This window comes from Melozone crissalis, unplaced genomic scaffold (genome assembly GCF_028551555.1).
Source record: "Melozone crissalis strain CALT ecotype California unplaced genomic scaffold, PUWL_Pcris_2 ptg000081l_1, whole genome shotgun sequence".
NCBI classification, from domain to species: Eukaryota; Metazoa; Chordata; class Aves; order Passeriformes; family Passerellidae; genus Melozone; species Melozone crissalis.
Window position 1 is genome coordinate 12,468,725 of NW_026535858.1, and position 18,391 is coordinate 12,487,115.

An 18,391-nucleotide genomic window follows, 5' to 3' on the forward strand; every position below is an offset into this window, starting at 1 on the left:
ATCATGAAATTCAGCATTATGTGGCTCCTTCCATACAATTAATCTCTGCAAATTGGTGTGATCAGGTGGAGAAATTCACTGTGGGCAGTGTCACTTAACTTGTGGAGCTTTTTCTTTTCTTCACCTAAGTGCTTAGATGCTCCACTTGCGTTCTGTTGAAATCAATCAAAATAAGGTTCCAGAGTTATTATTTCTTTCATTTCAAATTGCTGCACATTGTGATATAGATTGTGTTTCTGCATATTAGGAAATCTTCGACGTACAGCACTGAAAACAGAGTTGTGCACACACCAGCATCCTTTAGGGACCCTAGTAATGCAACTTGAATTTAAGCAATGGTTTTTGGCCAGATTCTGGATCCCAATTCCTGCTTTGTGATGTTGGGTAAAACTAGCAAGGGTGCCCTGAATGGCAAAGGCTGCACAGCAGAGTAGCCAAGAAGTACTTGCCTGTTTGGTGTCATAGTGAAAAATGTTCTCATGTGTCTGAGGACTATTTTTCTGATAGCTGATCTAGGAGGAGAGGGGTGGAACACTGCTTTGCAGGCAGCTCCTGTGCCCTCCTCCCTCCCAAGCAGCTCAAAATCTGTCCCTTGGAGTTGAAGCATATTACAGATAATAAAGTTCATGATACATGGGCAACATTAAGTGAAGACTGTTACTCCATTATCATTATGATGATCAGAGAGCAACAGATGAAATAATTTCAGCCAGGCTCTCGGGCTGGTGCAGTGAAGTCTGAACAATGACTGCAAAAGGGAGAGCACTGAGGGCAGCAGAGGACTTCGATCATCCGAGCAGGCTAATTAGAAATCCTTCAGCAGGGACACAAAGGTGAGCAGAGGTTATAAAAAATAGATTTAGCAGAGATATTAGGGAGAAGAGAGAGGCCCCATGCTCCAAAGGACAGACCTCAGGAGAACAGCAGGGGAGGGGAGGTTGAGTCCCTTGCATGAGACCACAGAATACTAAAGACAGGAGAAATCAATAACAGGCAATGTGTGAAGGTAGTTTTATAGCTTTGTTCAGATCTAAGGAATCTGGGGAATCTGAGATATCTGGGGAGTCTAGTGAGTGCATGTTGTTGTAAAGATGCTTAAAAAAGGGGGGAAAAAAGAAAAAAACCACCTTTGGGTATGAAAGTGCTGTGCTGCAGTGTGAAAGGCGACTATTGAAATTTCCTTAGACTCATAAAAGCTTAAGAGACTTGAGTGCAGACTTGAATGTGACCCTTGGACTGCTGTCCAACAGGAGGAACCCAGGGCATGCCAGCAGTGACAAACTGCCTGGGTGCCTTTGGTGAAACAGTGGGTGAAGGACTGCAATATGGTGGAATTCAGATTTTCTCACGCGCTTGCCTGCATCGTTTTGGTCGCACAGTCTGCTCTCCTGACAGCAGTACGTGGCTGTGAGGGGCAGGAGGGCCAAATGTGAGGAGCTGCAGTGTAGTGGAGTTTGCTCTGCAGTCAGACACAGTGAGATGTCAGAGAGAGTGTAACAGCTTGTTCCCATGAAGGGTCTGTCACATCCCACTGCTGCCAGAACACGGGGATGGATGAACCCATGCAGCTCCACCTCCCCCTCTGCATGCTCTGAGCAAACCCATGGGCTGGCTGGAGGTGCCTGCCCTGCCCTCCAAAGCTATGCACAAAACATTGAGTCTTTTCCCAGCAAAATTTATGCACCTGGGAGTTATACCAGTTTTAATTAACTTCATTTATATCACAGTGTAACATTCCCATATAGACAAGAGTGACAGACTCAGGGAGTTTAATTATAGCCTTTCCTGACATAGCATGCCTATTTAGAGAGTCAGCTGAATGTTTTAGTTGCAACAGCAAGAACTTCTAGGCACCCATCAGAGTTTTGAGCCTGGGTCTTATGAAATTCTTTTTACTTTTAAAGAGGAATCTTACACTATCTTGCTGTTTGCTCTCCAGTCAAATGAAATTTCCTTGCTTTTGTGTTTGTATTTTCCCTGTTGTATTTCAACAGCTATAAGATGTTATGAAAAGCAATTTTAACAGATAACTGATAGGTTCCTGCCAGGAAATGGAAAGACCTTGTGAAAATACAGTGCCATACTAAATGACTGGGGTGTGCATAGATGGTAAATTTCTCATTTTAAATGAGAATCCTATTTTAAATTCTCTGCCATATTCCTAGCTATTGCTCATAATGTAGTAATGAAGGTCAAAAATCCAAGTTTTATGTGACTTAATAATTTTAACTTATATATATATTTTTAGGATTACCTCACAGCAAACCTATCTTTGCAGTATGACTCAGAAGTGTGCCATGCTGCAGTAAGAACGGCGATTAGTACGTAGCCTTAGGCATACTCAAGTTTAAGATAATTCCCTATGGGCTTGGGCTCTCAGTTTTAAGCAATATCACAAGAAATTATGGGCCAGATGCACAACTGAAGTGTGAACATTTTGTTTCTCTGGAACTGTGTGGCTTTACACCAGCTGACATTCAAATATGTTATTATTAATCTGTACCAGCATTTTATTTAAGATGGCATCAGATTGTGCAGACATAAGCCATGTGAATTAAGGCTTCGTGTCAGACTTGAGTTCTGGCATCCCTTAATTGCTGGGTGCTCATTCCCTTTCACACTTAAAATTTTCCAAATCAAATGTTTTGTATCGTGGTTTTCCAAGTTCCTTTCAAAACAAACATCAGAAACCTGTTCTGCTGTGCACCACAGAACTGACACCCTGAAATGGAGAGCTGGAGCCTGTGGATTCACCTGGCAGGTCTCTGCCTTACACTTATGTCTTTTAAATGATGGATCCCGATGGGCCAGACGTCTGCTGGAAAATTGAAGTCTTTGGTAGAGTGATTAGCAGATCATGATTGACAGTGAAAGAAAAGCTGAAATCTTGGTGCCAGCACCAATGGCTACAAGTCTGTAATTTTTCCAATCTGTGATAATTCCAATGACTGGTCCAGCATGCTTTGTCCTTATCCCAAACTTCCCCATACCCAGAGTTCTCCATGCTCTCCATGTGCCACTTTGCTGATTTACTGTAGCTCTTTTTCCCCTCATCCTCCCTTCTTTTTGTAATGGTCTGTGTCCCTCCAGACTTACAGCAGGAGCACAGTTTCATTTCTCTTCCCAAATCCTCCAAATTCTTACCTCAGTTACTTTTCACACATCCCTGGCCCTTCATTTCAGTATCCCATCTTGCCATGGTTCTGAGCCTGATTTTTTTCTCTCCTTCCTACCCAAGTCTAGCCTATTCCTCCCCACCACCCAAATGCCATCAGCAGCAGTATGGACAGCTGGAGAGAAATTTTCTTCCAGATTTTCTTCAGCTCCTCTCTTTGGTACTGGAAAGCCACTACCTTTAAAGCAAGACCATATTTTTAAGTCCCAAACCCGAAATACCTCCTGTGTGAGACGCAGTTTTTCTTAACCTGCGCAGATTTCCACACACGTGATGAAAAAGGGAGGTTCCTGGTCAACAATGTAGTTGTAAATAACATCTGCTTGTAATTGACACCACAGCAATCACCTGGAGCATCTCCCAGCTGTGCAAAGCCTGCTGCTTTCCTGGAGCATGTTTCTCACCTGAATTTTGACTGCTCTTATGAGATAAAAACATCATTAACAAACCCAGACACCTCTGTGATAAATGTACAGTTTCAGAAACTGTGTAATTAATAGTATCTCTAAAACTGTGGCTTAAATGAAACATATTTCAGTTGAAAGGCAATTAGGCATTGTCTTTTTCCAGAGCATGTGTAACTAGCTAACTCTTGTTACTATTACCAAGTTGTACTTGCAGAATGCAGCTCTTCTGTAGAACTTTTCTCATCTCTGCAGAACTAGTAGTTTATTTCCTCAGTATATTCCCTAGTCCTGCCATTATTGTTTGAGGTTTTTAATTAAAACATTAAGATAAGGAAATGTGGGGATTTTTTAGTAGTAGAACTGAGTGCTTTACATTGGAAGGAGGCTGTGCTTCAAAGACAGATTAGTGGAGAAAACAGCTTCAGTTTTGCTCTCCCTGCTCTGGGAAAACCTTTGAAAACTGGTAGAATTAGGGATAAAATGTGACAAAGGATCTAATATCTGGGGAGGAACAGTGTGCCCTCTTGGACCCTGAAGAAGTTTAAATTTATTCTTTATTGTAAAACTTGAGGAAGGACAGTGTTGGCACTTGGACTGGTGCTCATTTTCCTTCAGGAGAGGAAAACTGGGCTTGAGAGAGGGATACTAGGAGATTCTTGCCTGATCTGACTGACTCAAAATAATTTGCCTTGAGCCTAAGACGTGCTCAAATGAACTTGAAGAAGATGGTATGGGTAGGTCAGTGTTGAATAGAACAACCCGTGTTTCCTCTGTTGTCTCAGTCTCTTACTTGTCTCTGGAGCAAGATGAGATGGCTGGTTTACCTAAATGGCTAAAAAGCAATCTAGTAGTCTAAGCAGTTGCTGACAAGATAAGAAAGCTTTTTCCACCCTGAAAATGTGCTGAGTGAGAACAGAGACTCCATGTGAGTTTCAGAAATTATTCTTTCTGAAAGGCTTTCCTTGCCTTCCCCTCTTTTGAGACTAATAAAAAAATTCCTATGGATATCAGTAGACCAAGATGTTCTTGTGTAACACAATTTAACAGTCAGGGAGACTCACAGTGAGCAAAACTGGCAGTACTGTAACTGTAAAAAAAAGATGGAAGTGTAGTTCATAGTTAGTGCCTTTCTAACTTTGGTGTATTTTCATAACACTGTGAATCACAGAATTACAGAACACCAGGTTGAAGGAGACCTCAAGGATCAACCAGCCCAGCTGAGTCTTAAAAGTGTCCAATGTTGATTTCAGTCATTTCTCTGACTTACTCAAGTTTTGCTAAGAATGGTCTTGAAACTTGTGATTAAATTGCAAAAAATCCCAAAGCTCCACAACAACAACAAAAAAGGGCTACACTAGCAGCTCAATGGTCAATTAAAAGCAACTCCACTTCCCTGACAACAACTCAAATTGTCAATTTTGAAGGCTTTAATAATTCTCTGCCTGAGTTTTCTGAGATAAATACAAATGCAGCAAGAGTCATATTCCAAAAATTCGACAATCTCTGTGCATGTGATTGGTAATACAGGGATATAAATTAAAAGATTTGCTATCACTGTTGTAATGTTGCCATTTAATAAGCAGAGTCTCTCTCTGAGTTAATACAAAACTGTCTCCACTGTGTTTTGTGAGTTCAGAATTAATGGAGACCAAAATGTTTACTTCAGCAAAAGAGATGGCTAAAAATAAAATGATAGCAGAAAATAAAAGCATAATGCCCAGAAACATTTCCCTCGTACTTAGAGGCAAAATAATTTTCTCGCCTAGGAGAAAATAATAGGATTGCATTTCATCAGCCACATTCTATTCCATATATTTTAGGCTCAGTGCAAATGTAAAAACAAAACAAAAATCAAAGTGCATTTTTGTTGTTCTTGCTCTGGAATGAACTATGGTGTTTATGGGAGAGGAATATGGATGTTCTGGAAAGGATTTGGAAAGAAAACACAAGAGACTTTTACAGAACTCACAGATTATCTGTCTCTTGTTTTCAACCTATTTTCATTACCTGGCGGAAATAAGGGTGAAACAGGTAAGTTGAAAAGTAGCACAGCTTCTTCTGATCAGTATGATCCATGGCAGAGCTATTTGTAATTGCAGAACAAAAATCAGCCAACAAAACTATTTCTGGAACCAGAAATGTTACACCACTGTGAATCTAAAAGTTAGATGAGAAAGGAGTAAGGCAGTGACTCATCTGTTCTTCATCCAAGCAGCCATGGCAGCTTTCACAAATGGCACAGTATAAATAATGGGCATTATGCAATTAGGTGCCCATGGTTTTGATAACTGGCATGTTGCATAGCAGGGCCTGCTTTCAAGAGATAAAGTCTTGTGCCATCAAGAGATAAAAGTTTTGTGCCACATCTCTCCATTTGTGAGGGGTTTTTTGTCTTTTTTTTTTTTTTTTTTTTATCCAGCATGAGAGCAAAACTAGCTTTGGGCTAGTTGTGCCTGACTCTTCATGTGGGTTGCTCTGGGTCAGACCAAGCTGAGGGGTCAGCCAGCAGCTCCCAAGGGCCCTGAGAGCAGGATGTGAGCTCCTGTTTCCATCAGCCCCACTGCAGGAGGGAGGGAGAGGGCAAGATGGAGCAAGGGGAGCAGTGAACACACGGTAGAGCGCTCATTCCTTGCTCATTCCTAGCCAGCCATCCCCAATATTTCCATTAAGAAGGATAGAAGCAGTTTTGTCTTTTTACTGTACCTGAATTCCTGAACCAGTCAGAAGCAACGCCATACTGGTTTTTTTTGGAAAAGAAATCAAACCCTGGTCTGTTCATCTGGCACTGCAAAACAAATTTAGGTCTTAATCAATGCAAAGACATTCATGATGCTGACAGGACTCCTCATGCTCAGGGGTTTATGGCATGAGTTGGCCTTGATGGGAAGGGTGTGGGAGATGGACAATTCACTCTTGATTGCAGCCAGCACTGCTTTGAAGCATTAGTCCAATATTCATGGCAAACATCAGTTGTTCCTTGATGCAAATATCAAATTACCTCAAAAAAACCCAAACTACTTCTCCCATTCTTGGTACTCAGTCACTGTGTGGCTGTTGCTTGCTGTGCTTCCAAAAACCACAGCTACAGCAGAATCTGCTTGTTTCAATAAAAGTCCAAAGTAGCCCCTGTTGTTAAATAGGGAGTGTTCTATCAAGTATCTCCTTGTAAAGCCTTTAAATATGGAAGAATGGCCAGGGAAAAATGTATTAATGGAGATGTGTGCGTTTTCATTTGTTACTCAGCTGGAAGAGAAACACAGAAGAAAAACAATGGGATCATTTTCTAGGCATCAAATCCAGAGTTTCAAAAGGGGACAAGAAATGTGATATTTTAAAATAAAATTATTATAGAAATTGTTTTTGGTCTACATCTGTGAAACTAACTTAATCCATATGTTGCAGGAGGAAAGGAATATGACCTGATAGGAAGACGTTTGGATTATTTTCTTATTTTTTAATTAGTAATACTTTAATTTTTGAAGATTAGTGCAGAGTGCTGCCTGGCTATCTGTCCAGGTAAAATGCTGTACCTTTTCCAGCATGTGGATTTCTCAGCTCTGCTTCTGCTTCTTTACAGATGAGATGAGTGACCTTAAGACTTTGACCAAAGCAATTAAATTCAAATTCTGAGCTTAAAGGCACACAGTTTTATTGACACTATTTTACTATAAATCCATTTCTCAAATATATTCCCACTATTTGTGGCAATTTTGCCCATGAGAATTTAGATGTTTGGGTAGAAGAGGGTGGCTGGAGAAATAACACAAAAGTCTTTCTGCATGGAATGAATACCATGGATTTTAAGGTTATTTAGTGGAAAGATGTGTGTATGTGGAGAGGTGGAGACTAGAATTGAGGGTGACTCTGTTTTGCTGTGTGGAGCAGGTGTGTTCCCCTCACTGCTGGGATTTGAGGACAGAGGCTGAAGGTGCCCTGCAGGGCATCTGAGGCATCATCTGGAGCTTCTCACCTCCACCTCTGAGTGGAATTTCTACAGCACTCATTTCACTGACTGAAAGGCCTTATTGTATTTGGGTTCTATATCCTCTAGGTTTCTTTCCTTTTTTTTCCTGTGAGAGGAACTTATTAATCAAGGCTTTTGCTTTCTCCCAGCATCAAACACTGACAATTCAAGAAATAACATGGTAGTATTAATTAGATCACAGCCAGTTTTGAGAAAGTGTTTCGATTTTCAGTTACTGTATTTTCACATTACAGGGTAATAACATGTCAGCAGTTAGCAAAAGATTTAATAAATATTGTGCATGTGCTTGAAATATTAGCATTTTAATACCCATGTCCAGAAATAACATTTTTCAGCAGCACAGTGCTGAGAAGGTACTTTTTGGATGTGGGTGGACGGGCAGCAATTGATGCGCGTGTACTTGTTTGACCTATAGCAGGTTAAATACAACGTTCCAGGCAGTTGTCTAAACAGCAAATCATCCAGAGCTGATATTACTGTTACATCACTATTGCCTCTTCCTCAGCAAACTGCCTCATGCAGTGGCAGGTTATTAACACCAGATGAGGAGTACACCTGATTAATGTGACATATTCGAGTTTCTTTCCACAGCTGTCTCAATAACCAGTCACGAAGATCTGCTTCTTACACTGAGAATTAAATTCAAATTACGCAGTCTTGGCTAGAAGATTGTGCAGTTAATCCCATCCTGAAAAGATGAAATCTGAGTTTTTCCACATGAAGTCTTTTGTGATGTTTCATACTCTGTTGGTTTCTTCCAGCACTCCCATTGATGTAGGTTACTTTATTTGTCCATTTAAAGGGGAAAAAGTGGGGGAAAGGAATATGTGCAAGGGATTAGTTTTTGGGAAAGTCCCTCTCTGCCTCAGAAATGAATGTGTTGAGTACAAAAGTACAAAAGGATTGCTCTGAGCTCCTTTATGTCGATGTTGCATGAGCCATATTTTTCAATTAAAGCTTGAAGAAGACAGAAGTGTTTATCTGTTAGGTTTCCAAAACCTTTCTTTACACTGTGGCTGTAGCTATACAGGCGTTGCCAAATTGATGCAGACCTTTATATTTAAAAATAACTTGTAGCTGATTCTCTCTGAACTAAATTGCAATTATTTGAATAAGCTTTGTTTTCAGGAGGAAAAATGAAGCAAGCAGAGATTATAATTAAGCATTACAGAAAGGGGGAAAAGGAGAATTAGAGGTTTAATTTCCTTGTCTACATCTGAAAGTATGTTTTCAGACAGCCATTTGCTAACAGTCATGGGATTCTTACCCATTAATCTTCACATAATTGTGTCTCTTGATACCACCTCCCTGGTACCTGTCCCTCCCCTTTTGCCACCTTGTCTCCTTTGCTCCCGTGACCTCACCTGTGACCGTGGTCACAAGGGTCTTCAGGGTGAAGAGAGAGGCGAGAATGTTGATCTCATGTTCAGAAGGCTTGATTTATTATTTTATGATATATATTACATTATGACTATACTAAAAAGAATAGAGAGAAAAGTTCTCAGAAGGCTAGCTAAGCTAAGAATAGAAATGAATGAGTAACAAAGGAGCTCTCTCTGATTCTGTCCCAGAGAGAGTTTGGTCCTTGATTGGCCATTAACTATTCATCCAACATGGGCCAATCACAGGTGCACCTGTTGCATTCCACAGCAGCAGATAACCGTTGTTTGCACTTTGTTGCTGAAACTTCTCAGCTTCAGCAGGAAAAATCCTAACGAAAGGATTTTAATGAAAAGATATCTGTGACACTCACCAATAATTTTTCTCTTCCTTTGTTAGTTCTCCTCCCAAAACAGCCATGCTCCATCTTCCCCCTGCCTTGACCCATGCCCTTGATCCTACCCATGGGTGCTGCCTGCCTGTGTCAGTGCCACCCTCCTGTCCCCATCTCCACGCTCACCAGACGCCCCCAAACACGCGGAGTTTCCTCGGAGAGGCTTCGCAGCCTTGGCAGTGCTCGCCAGGCACCATCTGTTCCCAGCATCTCCTTGGCCAGCCACAGGCTCCTGCCTGGCTTTCCTGTGCCTGCTTTCTTTCTGACCTTCCTTCCTGCTCGATGGGAGCATAATTTTGGGAAATGTGCTAGATCAGAGCCGCTGTGTAGCTGCCAGCACCTCTCAGTAGCATCCTCACCTGACCCTTCTCATCCTCTGCTCCCTCTCCCACTCATTTGTTGTCCAAAATCAATCTCAAAGCTCCTCAGAGCAGAACCTTTGCTTTCCAGCTGCCTTTGGCACCAGGCACAAGAGCACTGGTCTCTGCTGGCATTCAGCACCAGAGCTGTACAAATAAATAAGAGTAATTCTGACTTACGCACTTGAAGTTCTCATCTGAAATAATTTAAAGAGTAGTCATAAGAGGTTGTGCTGGTTATAATTCATATAATAATTTAGGACTGCTACTTTTTAGCTATTGTGTAATTTGGATTTGCTTGCAGTTCTCATTGGATAAAGTATATTATTGAACAAGAAAGGAATAAACTATATTCAGAGTAGCTGTAGGGTGCTATGATTTAAAGGAGAGCTGGTGCCATACTACAGCAGAAAATATGCAGGATCCATTATACTGTTAATGAATGCACAGCTCAGATCGCTGATTTAATTTTTAGGTCATATTTCTCTCATACCCTCAGGTATAGTAGACTTCATACATACAAACGGAGTAAGTTGGTGTGTATTCAATCTCAGTCATGCAAAAAAATGAATAATAATAAAAAATTACTTTCCTGTATTGTTTATTCATTTCCAATTATTTCTTTTAATGACATAGCATTCAGAGATCACTATTAGAAGGGCACAGACATTTTCTGGTACTAGTTTTGAACCAGGGATAGTAACCTTTGAGGCAGCTTGATATTTATCCTTAGCTACAGATTGTCACTGCATTTAAGCCACGACTACAGCATCATTTTTTCATCTGGCCAGGAGCTTTCTTGAAATAGTCACCATTTCCTTCCTCAGGCAAGGTGGCAGATTGGTGGTATTTTAAACTGTCTCTTGGCTGAGAGACAAATCCCAATTTCTTTATTTTTGCAAGCAGACATAGCTGATGTAAGCAAGACCTATTCCTGCAGGGGCCATACCCCTGAATATTTGTCAGAACCAACATTCTCCAATGAATTCTAGTCTTACTAAATGTGGGATTTTTTTGGCTCCATTTTTTCATTGCCATGTTAATTGTAAGCTTTTTTTTTATATGTGTACAGATGTCCAGCTTTCTGAGAATCCACATTTTACAGTGGACTGCATTTTAAATCCTACAGTCATAGCTGCAAATTGAATCTGAAAAATCTCTGAAAATGCACAAAGAAAAGAAGAAGCAATTAAAAGAAATTCTGGCTGACCTTTTACACTGTACACCTGCTATTTTATTTTTTTTTTAATTTCTTACAACTGGAGTATCACCTCTTAAATTAATTTGAACAACTCACCCAAGACACATTCTAATCCAATCGTGTAGGATGATGATACCAGTTGGATGTTATCCTATTAGGCACTCACTGTAAATAAGGGATTTTCCACTGACTTTTAAATCCTTGATTAATGAGAATGCTTGAAGCAGTGTCCTGTAAATTAGCCATCGTGCTAGCAACAATGGCAATTCGCTTAGGAGAACTGATTTGGTTTAAATCTTCCCATCCAAATTAAAAAGCATGAAGAAAAGATAATGTCAAGTCAGTAAAACACATTATCTTGCCTCATTGATCTGCACCCCATGGCTGTCTGACACCTTCAGGTCTAAATTCTGCTCTCTCTTCAGGTAAATTCACATCAGTCAGAGCTCTTCTGGAGAAATAACTCCAGAAAGTATCTGGCCCACAGTGTTTAATCTACGTATTCTCTATATTATCAAGTGTTTTAGCTAATTCTGAATCGCGTTTTGAATTCTGTCAGGCAGACCAATAGCTTTCATTTGTAGTTTGGTCACTGCTATCTCACCTGTCTTTCAGAGCTCCTTTGCCCTTTTCTCTGAAAATATGCATGAGTAGCAGCAAAGGGCTGTTTGGATTTGGGGAAAGGGGTGAATAAGGGCAGATTGTGACACATCCTTTAATTGGTACTAAAACTCAAATTTTTCTTCAGATATTTTTCTAAATAAAAACACTTTTCGCATCATCTTGTCACTTGGCTTCTTATTCAGCTACTGACACTTGATTATTGCTTACAAAATAAAAGAGTTTTATACCAAGTATTGACTTTGAGACACACATTACTTCCTTTAATATGCTGAGACATTAATGAGGTCTTTCTCAACATTCTATATTCGCATTTATTTAAGGTATTATTCGTTTCTGTACCCATAATATGCATGCATTTTTATCATTCAAGAGCAACCCTTTCTTCTTGTGGAAGTATGAATACTCTTTCTATAGATTGGAATTAGTGTCACTCTATGAAGACAGTTTTGACACTCTCTTATAAGTAGCTGAGCAAAGTATCTCTCAGACATGAAAATACTTAAAGTGCATTATTTTTCTGGTGATTTTGAATTACCAGAATTTTGAACATACCACAAATTGTACAAAGAAGTAGAGTTACCTGAAAACCTACCATGCTGTCCTATATCAAGGGTAATCAGAAACACTGCAATAATCCCATAAATCTGCCTGATCGTTTCTTCTTGAGTCATTCAAGTTACAAGGGTGACCCATCTGTGCATGGGCCAAAGCACTCCTAAATCAAAATTCCAGTCAGACCAGTAGGTCTGAGACCATTTCTTGATGTTACTGTTGGGTATGCATGTGATCCTCTCTGTTTAATGGTGTTTGTGTAGAGCTCCTCAGTGATCCATTGATAAATATTCAGAATTCTGGCTACAGGTCATAAAAGTATTGTCTTGTCCAGTGTTGTGGGCAAAAGGAAAAATTTGACACAGCTGCTTCACTTACCAAGTTGAAACTCTTCGGAAGATGCATGGTACTTTATGTGCTTATTATTATGTTTTTATACCTAATAGTTGTGGGGTTTACAGTGCAGAGATATTTTCTTATGGGGAGGCTTTGTTGGTTACTTGGTTATTTTTTCTTTATATAAAAAAAAGGTAATTTTTCTCAAAGAGACCAAGCTACTGGTTTTCAAGCTTAAATGGTTGTCATCTAGGGATAAGAAATGGACATTGGAAATTCAAGAGGATGTTTGCAGTTGGCTTTTGTTACAACTTTGGTTTTCTACTGGTAGAAATGAAGGACAACTAAAAAGCTTTTTTTGGGGTGTTTTTTAAATCTTGCTAATCTAATTTTGGCAGTATTTCAGGTTTACAGTTGTTTCCTCTAGCTACAAATTTTCTCAGCTATAAGGAAAGATCATTTTTGTGATTATGGCATCCAAACATAGCTGTTGTCTATAGCCTTTTTGATTACCTTCAGCAAGTTACTTCATTCCGTTATGCCTCAGTCTTTTACCTCTAAAATATATTATGATTATTATTATTATGAGCTTTTCTTTGTTATGCCTCACATATTAATGAATGTATTCCTGTATCACTTTCCTACTTCAGACAAGTGCTGAAAGCTTATATTCATTAATATTCTCGAAGCATGACAGAGTAAAGCCTATTACTGTAATATGCTTCACTTTAAAACTCTGGTTAGAATAATAATGATAAATAGCATTGCTTAGCCTTTGGCCCTGCTGCACAGCTGTAAAATTTTTACATCTTCAGATTTAAACTGATGAAAGAAAACTTTCCTGCATTTTATGTCCCTCCTCTATACCCATGGAGAGATAAAGGAAGAAAGTTTCGTATTCACTGAAATGGGCTGTTGGCATAATTATCATATAGGAATCCAAGAATGGCTTTTTGCATGCTACAACCTGAGCCTCTTGTTGGAATATGATGTAGTATTTTATTGTCTCCATGTATTTCCTTCAGTGAGGTGAACAGAAGTTTGAGATGGACAGTTATGAAACGCCTCACCCATAGGAAAAGCATCTTCCTAACCTCTTTAGTAATTTCTTGAGTAATGATCAGGTGCATGACAGTTTATATTTCCCTCCTATTATTTCCCTGAATTACTGTAGACGTTCTTATTACATTTCTAAATGACTGTTCTCAGAGGTGGTTTGAAAAGATACTCATTTTTTCGTGTTGACTGATTGATTGTCTCAGTGTTTCATTGAATATCTCCTTGTTCTTGCACTGTAAGAAGCAGTAGGTAGGAATTCTCCAGTTCTTTTTTGAACTTTTATGGTCTGTTTTACCATACATTCCATGGTTTGTCTCCTTTGTCTTGATTTATATAATTTCTTTATACAAAAATAGTCCAAATGCATTTTGGCTCTGGGACCTAATCATAGCACTCACACTGTGCTTTACCTATTTAAGAAAATAAGATGTTTTCACTTATTTAAGAAAATGCCATAATAATTTCTAGCATGTATGCATTTATTATTGTTTGCTTTCCTTGAGTTTCTTTTCATTAAATAGTTTTCAGCTCAGTGAGAGATATGTTTGCTTCTTTTCCTTTTATTTTTTTATTCTACATCTGAAATAGCAAGTGCAGTTAATGGAGAAAGCATCACTACATTTATAATAGTTTTAACAGCTGCACTGCAGGCAGTTCATTATTTTGACTTGTATTTTAATGCCCTCAATGTTCTCAGTAATATCATAGTAGAGATATTGGAGATAAAGAGGGAAGACCAGCAGCCTCAATATACATATTCTGTCCTTCTACTTTCTGTCCTTATTACAAAAAGAAAAAAAAAATTAAAATGTGTAAGCGCCCACACTGGATATCTAACACAATTCTAAATTCTGACAAGTGCAAATTGAAAAGCAAAGTCCCATTAATACAGAGTTGGAGAGTGTCACTGCACCATTACACTTTAAGTCTGAAACGCTCTGGGCCTTGCATAAATTCCAAAAAAAAAAAAAAAAAAGAAAAAAAAAAAGACGTGCTGGTGAGAAACTTACAACATGTCCAGTCAATCCAAGTACATCTATTTGACTCTTATTTTCTTTGCAGACTTCAGATGACATCCTGGTGGCCTCGGCTGAATGTCCCAGCGATGATGAGGACATCGATCCCTGTGAGCCGAGCTCAGGTGGGTTAGGTTAGTCAACTTTTTTTATTACTTTCTTTTCTTTCATATTTGCATGCTGCAGTTCCCCAGAGCCCCAGCTAGCAGGACAGCCCTTTTGTGCATCTCAAGGAGAGGCTGAATTGGGCCCTTTCTACACGTGGTGGTGTTGGCAGAGAGGAAGGGTCAGCTCCAAGACATCAAATGGGAGCACATGTCATGGTCTGAGCAAAGCTATGGCTTGGCTGAGGACCTGAGGATGGACTAGGAAGGGCATTCTGGGGCCTCTGCAACTGTGTAGTGACAAAGAAGGTGCAGCTTCACTTAGCAGGAAGGTATTGCTATTGTTTGTGCCTTAAGCATTGCCCTCAGTAAGATAAAAATATATTGAAAATGTCGTGTTATGTCATGGAACTGTAGAATGGCCTGGGTTGGAAGGGACCTTAAAGATCATCTGGTTCCAATCCCCCTGATGTGGTCAGGGACACTTTTCACTAGATCACGTTGCTCAAAACTCCATCCAACATGGCCCTGAACACCTCCAGGGATGGGACATCCGCAGCTTCTCTGGGAATCCTGTCCCAGTGCCTCACCACCCTCACAAGAAAGAATCTTTTCCTAATATCTAATCTAAACCTAGTGTACTTCAGCTTGAATCCATTTCCCTGTGTCCTGTCAGCTCCTGTAAAAAGTTCCTCTCCATTTTTCTTATAGGCTGCCTTCATGCACTGGAAAGTAGAGTTGAATTTTTTACTTGCTGTTAGCGGTACGAAATTTTGTAAAGATAGATAAAACCTGAAGACATAGAATACAACAGTCTCAAATTTCAATTTTTTTAATGGTTTTTTTTTGCCAAGTCAAGCCTATTCAGAGTGTAGGTTTTAGTTGTAACCAGAAACAAGATATTTTGATATTCTAGTATTTGCCATGAAACAAAAACTTGGTAGTGTTTTGGCCATGTATTTCCAATTCTGCTGGAGAGTGGAGATTTGATAATAATTCTCCTCTGTGAAATAATGGGAACATTTGGGTTGGAGGAGGCCTTTAACTATATCTAGTCCCAAACCTCTGCCATGGGCAGGGACACCTTCCACTAGACCTGGTGGCTCAAAACCCCATCCGGCTTGGCCTTGGACACTTCAGGGGATGGAACATCCACAACTTCTGTGGGCAATCTGTTCCAAAGGTTCAATTATCCTCAATTATGTTTAGTTGAATACTATGTACCATCTCTAAAAATCCCAACGTTTATCATCGAAGTGAAAGGACTCAAAATTTCCTATACTTTAAAATAATCCTAGATAGTCCAATGAATTCTTCCTGCTTCTTTGTTGGTTTGGTTTAGGTTTTATATTTCCTGAGTGAACAGCCGTATAGATATATCTCAGTTTTCCTTAGAATTTTCCCCAGAATTCCCTTGAACTCTGTGCTGTTTGGTAGCACGCCCACTGCTAGTTGTCTGAGGTAATTTGGTAATCTTTGGTGCTTGCTACTTCACTTAATAGTAAAACAATTAAGATCTATTTGTTGTGCAGTAACATATTTAGCTCGAGTAGAAACCAATTTAATTTGAGATTAACGTATTCATGCAAATAGCAACTAACAGCCATCTTAGTATGATGCCAAAATCTGAGGCAGGAGAAATGTCTGCATAGCCCTAAGACAAATGAAATTTTTCTTCATATGCAAATGCACGGTTCCTATTTTAAGTCACAAAACTTGATACCCACATGCAAGAATTATTTACTTAAACTGAAGTAAAGGCATACATGACTTGTCTCAGTGTTTGACAGACCTGCAGGATGGCATTTGAGCCCTTCCAGGAACCAATTTACAGGTTTGATGATGATACTTCAGGATTATTTCCTTTCGCTTTCCAATTAAAGGATTTCAGAGTAATTTTCAAAATTCCATTAAATTGAATGATTTTTCTTAAAACTGAGTAGCAGCAGGTACACTCACACAGTTTTGCACCTCTCAGGGAGATATTTCATTCACAGAAGTCTCAGACATTATGATTAAGATATTCAGGGATATTTTTTTTTCCTGCACCTTCATTCTCATTTACAAATTCTTGAGTTTAGCAAGAGTGTCCTGTCCAGTATGAGTCAGTGCAGTAGTTCTTTTGGCTCTGAGCTCATTCATGCCAGTTGTTTCCTTGCTGTAGTTAACTCAGGCACTGCTGTTCAGTAGACAAATTGACATTTAGGGGGGTTTTATTCTATTTTATAAGGTAATTTTAAAGCAATATGTTGGTTATATAGCACTAAATAATTTTCCAAATCACCTGGGTATTAAAGCTGTATTTATATTTTCTCAGGCTTACAGCTCACTGAAAGCCAATGAAATTTTAGAATAATTCTTCTCTGAGGTAGTTTGAGCTCTGGGGCTGCAGTGTTGGGTAGTCCTGAGCCGTGCAGAGTCATTTAGCTGGTGGGTGCAAGAATGGGAGAGGTGAAATGAAACTTTCTGACAGCTTATTGTTTCTGTCCGCACTATGGTACAGGAAAAGGAAGTGAATGTTAGTTTTTCAGCAAGAAATTTTCATTAGCTTTACGTGCTGGTGTTCAGCTTTCCTGTTTTATCTTAACATTCATCACACAGCTACACTCCTCATTTTTGTTTATTTGAGAACAGTTTTACTGTTTCATTTGTCAGATCCCAACTGCTACTGCTTTTTAAAAAAAACTGTGGATTGGCACAGGAATTATGTTCTGCATAATCCCTATTGTCTGGATCATTTTATCTGTCATTCTTCTCATCAAAATGTCATTCATCCTCCCACTCTCAACTTTTAAAAGCTGTTAATTTGCCTTCATCGGCCTTGTCATTTTATCATACTTGAAAATACCTGAGCCAAAGGGGTTACTGAAGTTGTAACTTCTGGCATATCAGTCTCTCTGTTTTAGTCTTAGTCACTTAGTGTTATGAATAACCCTTTTCCATGAATAGTCAGGTAGGCATTGCTCAATCTCCATAAAACTGCAGTCTCCATGTGGATTTGAGCTGCTCCTAGCAGTAGGCTGGAATTCAAGGAGAGAAGCACAGTGCTGTTGGCAGTGAGAGTCTGATGATTGTTTTTCTTTTCAGTTGGAATAGGAGATACAGAATGATATGTCCCTCCATTTAAAATATCCCCATGGTTCAGTTCAGCTTTTCCCCCTTAACCCTTTTCACAAACCAGACTGGCTTCTCCACAGCTTCTCCTCAACGTCCTCACTAATGGTGGTGAAACTTATCTATCCTAGCAAGTAATTCTAGGAGGCTGAAAATACAATTATTAGGGCTGTTTTACTTCTGTGTTTTCACTTCAGAAGCTGTAGTGTGGGATCCTTCAGCAAAGGAATCCATCTCATGGCAAGAGATGATGCGCTCAGGGCTGTGTGGTCAACACTTCTTGACCAAGAATTCAATCAAGGGATGGCCAAAGCCCCTGCAGGTTTTTAAACAGAGCCATGACTCAATATTTCTGTGATGACTGACTGGCCATAATATGCCTGTTTCTAACCAATGTTCTCAGCTCCAAACGAGAGCCTATTCAACAAACAGTTTGAATATGGTACACCTATATCTCACAGAAAATACTGCTTATCTGGATTTTACTAATTAGTGAGATTTATGCATAAAATAGGACTTTTTTCCTAGTACAAATATATTGCAGTTTGTAGTGGCTAACAAGTCCCACTCTGCCACCACCAGCTTTGCTTTCTGTGCACCTGTCTGCTAAATAATAAATGGAAAGATGCAATTTGCCACAAATTTCATATAGGACATAAAAATGTAAACCCGATTAGGAGCTGCT

At 39.5% G+C, this 18,391-nt stretch overlaps 1 protein-coding gene across 34 annotated transcripts in view; it reads left to right on the forward strand.

The window, feature by feature from the left end:
• The window catches only part of NRXN1 (neurexin 1), a 680,932-nt gene that overhangs the window by 647,106 nt on the left and 15,435 nt on the right, over positions 1–18,391 (forward strand). For 23 of the 34 annotated variants that reach the window (XM_054290267.1, XM_054290287.1, XM_054290273.1 and 20 more), the window contains one exon: positions 14,535–14,622. In XM_054290267.1, coding sequence (XP_054146242.1) covers positions 14,535–14,622 — 88 coding nt within the window. The remainder of the gene's footprint in view (positions 1–14,534; positions 14,623–18,391) is intronic. The other 11 variants (XM_054290270.1, XM_054290288.1, XM_054290277.1 and 8 more) reach the window with 1 other exon arrangement.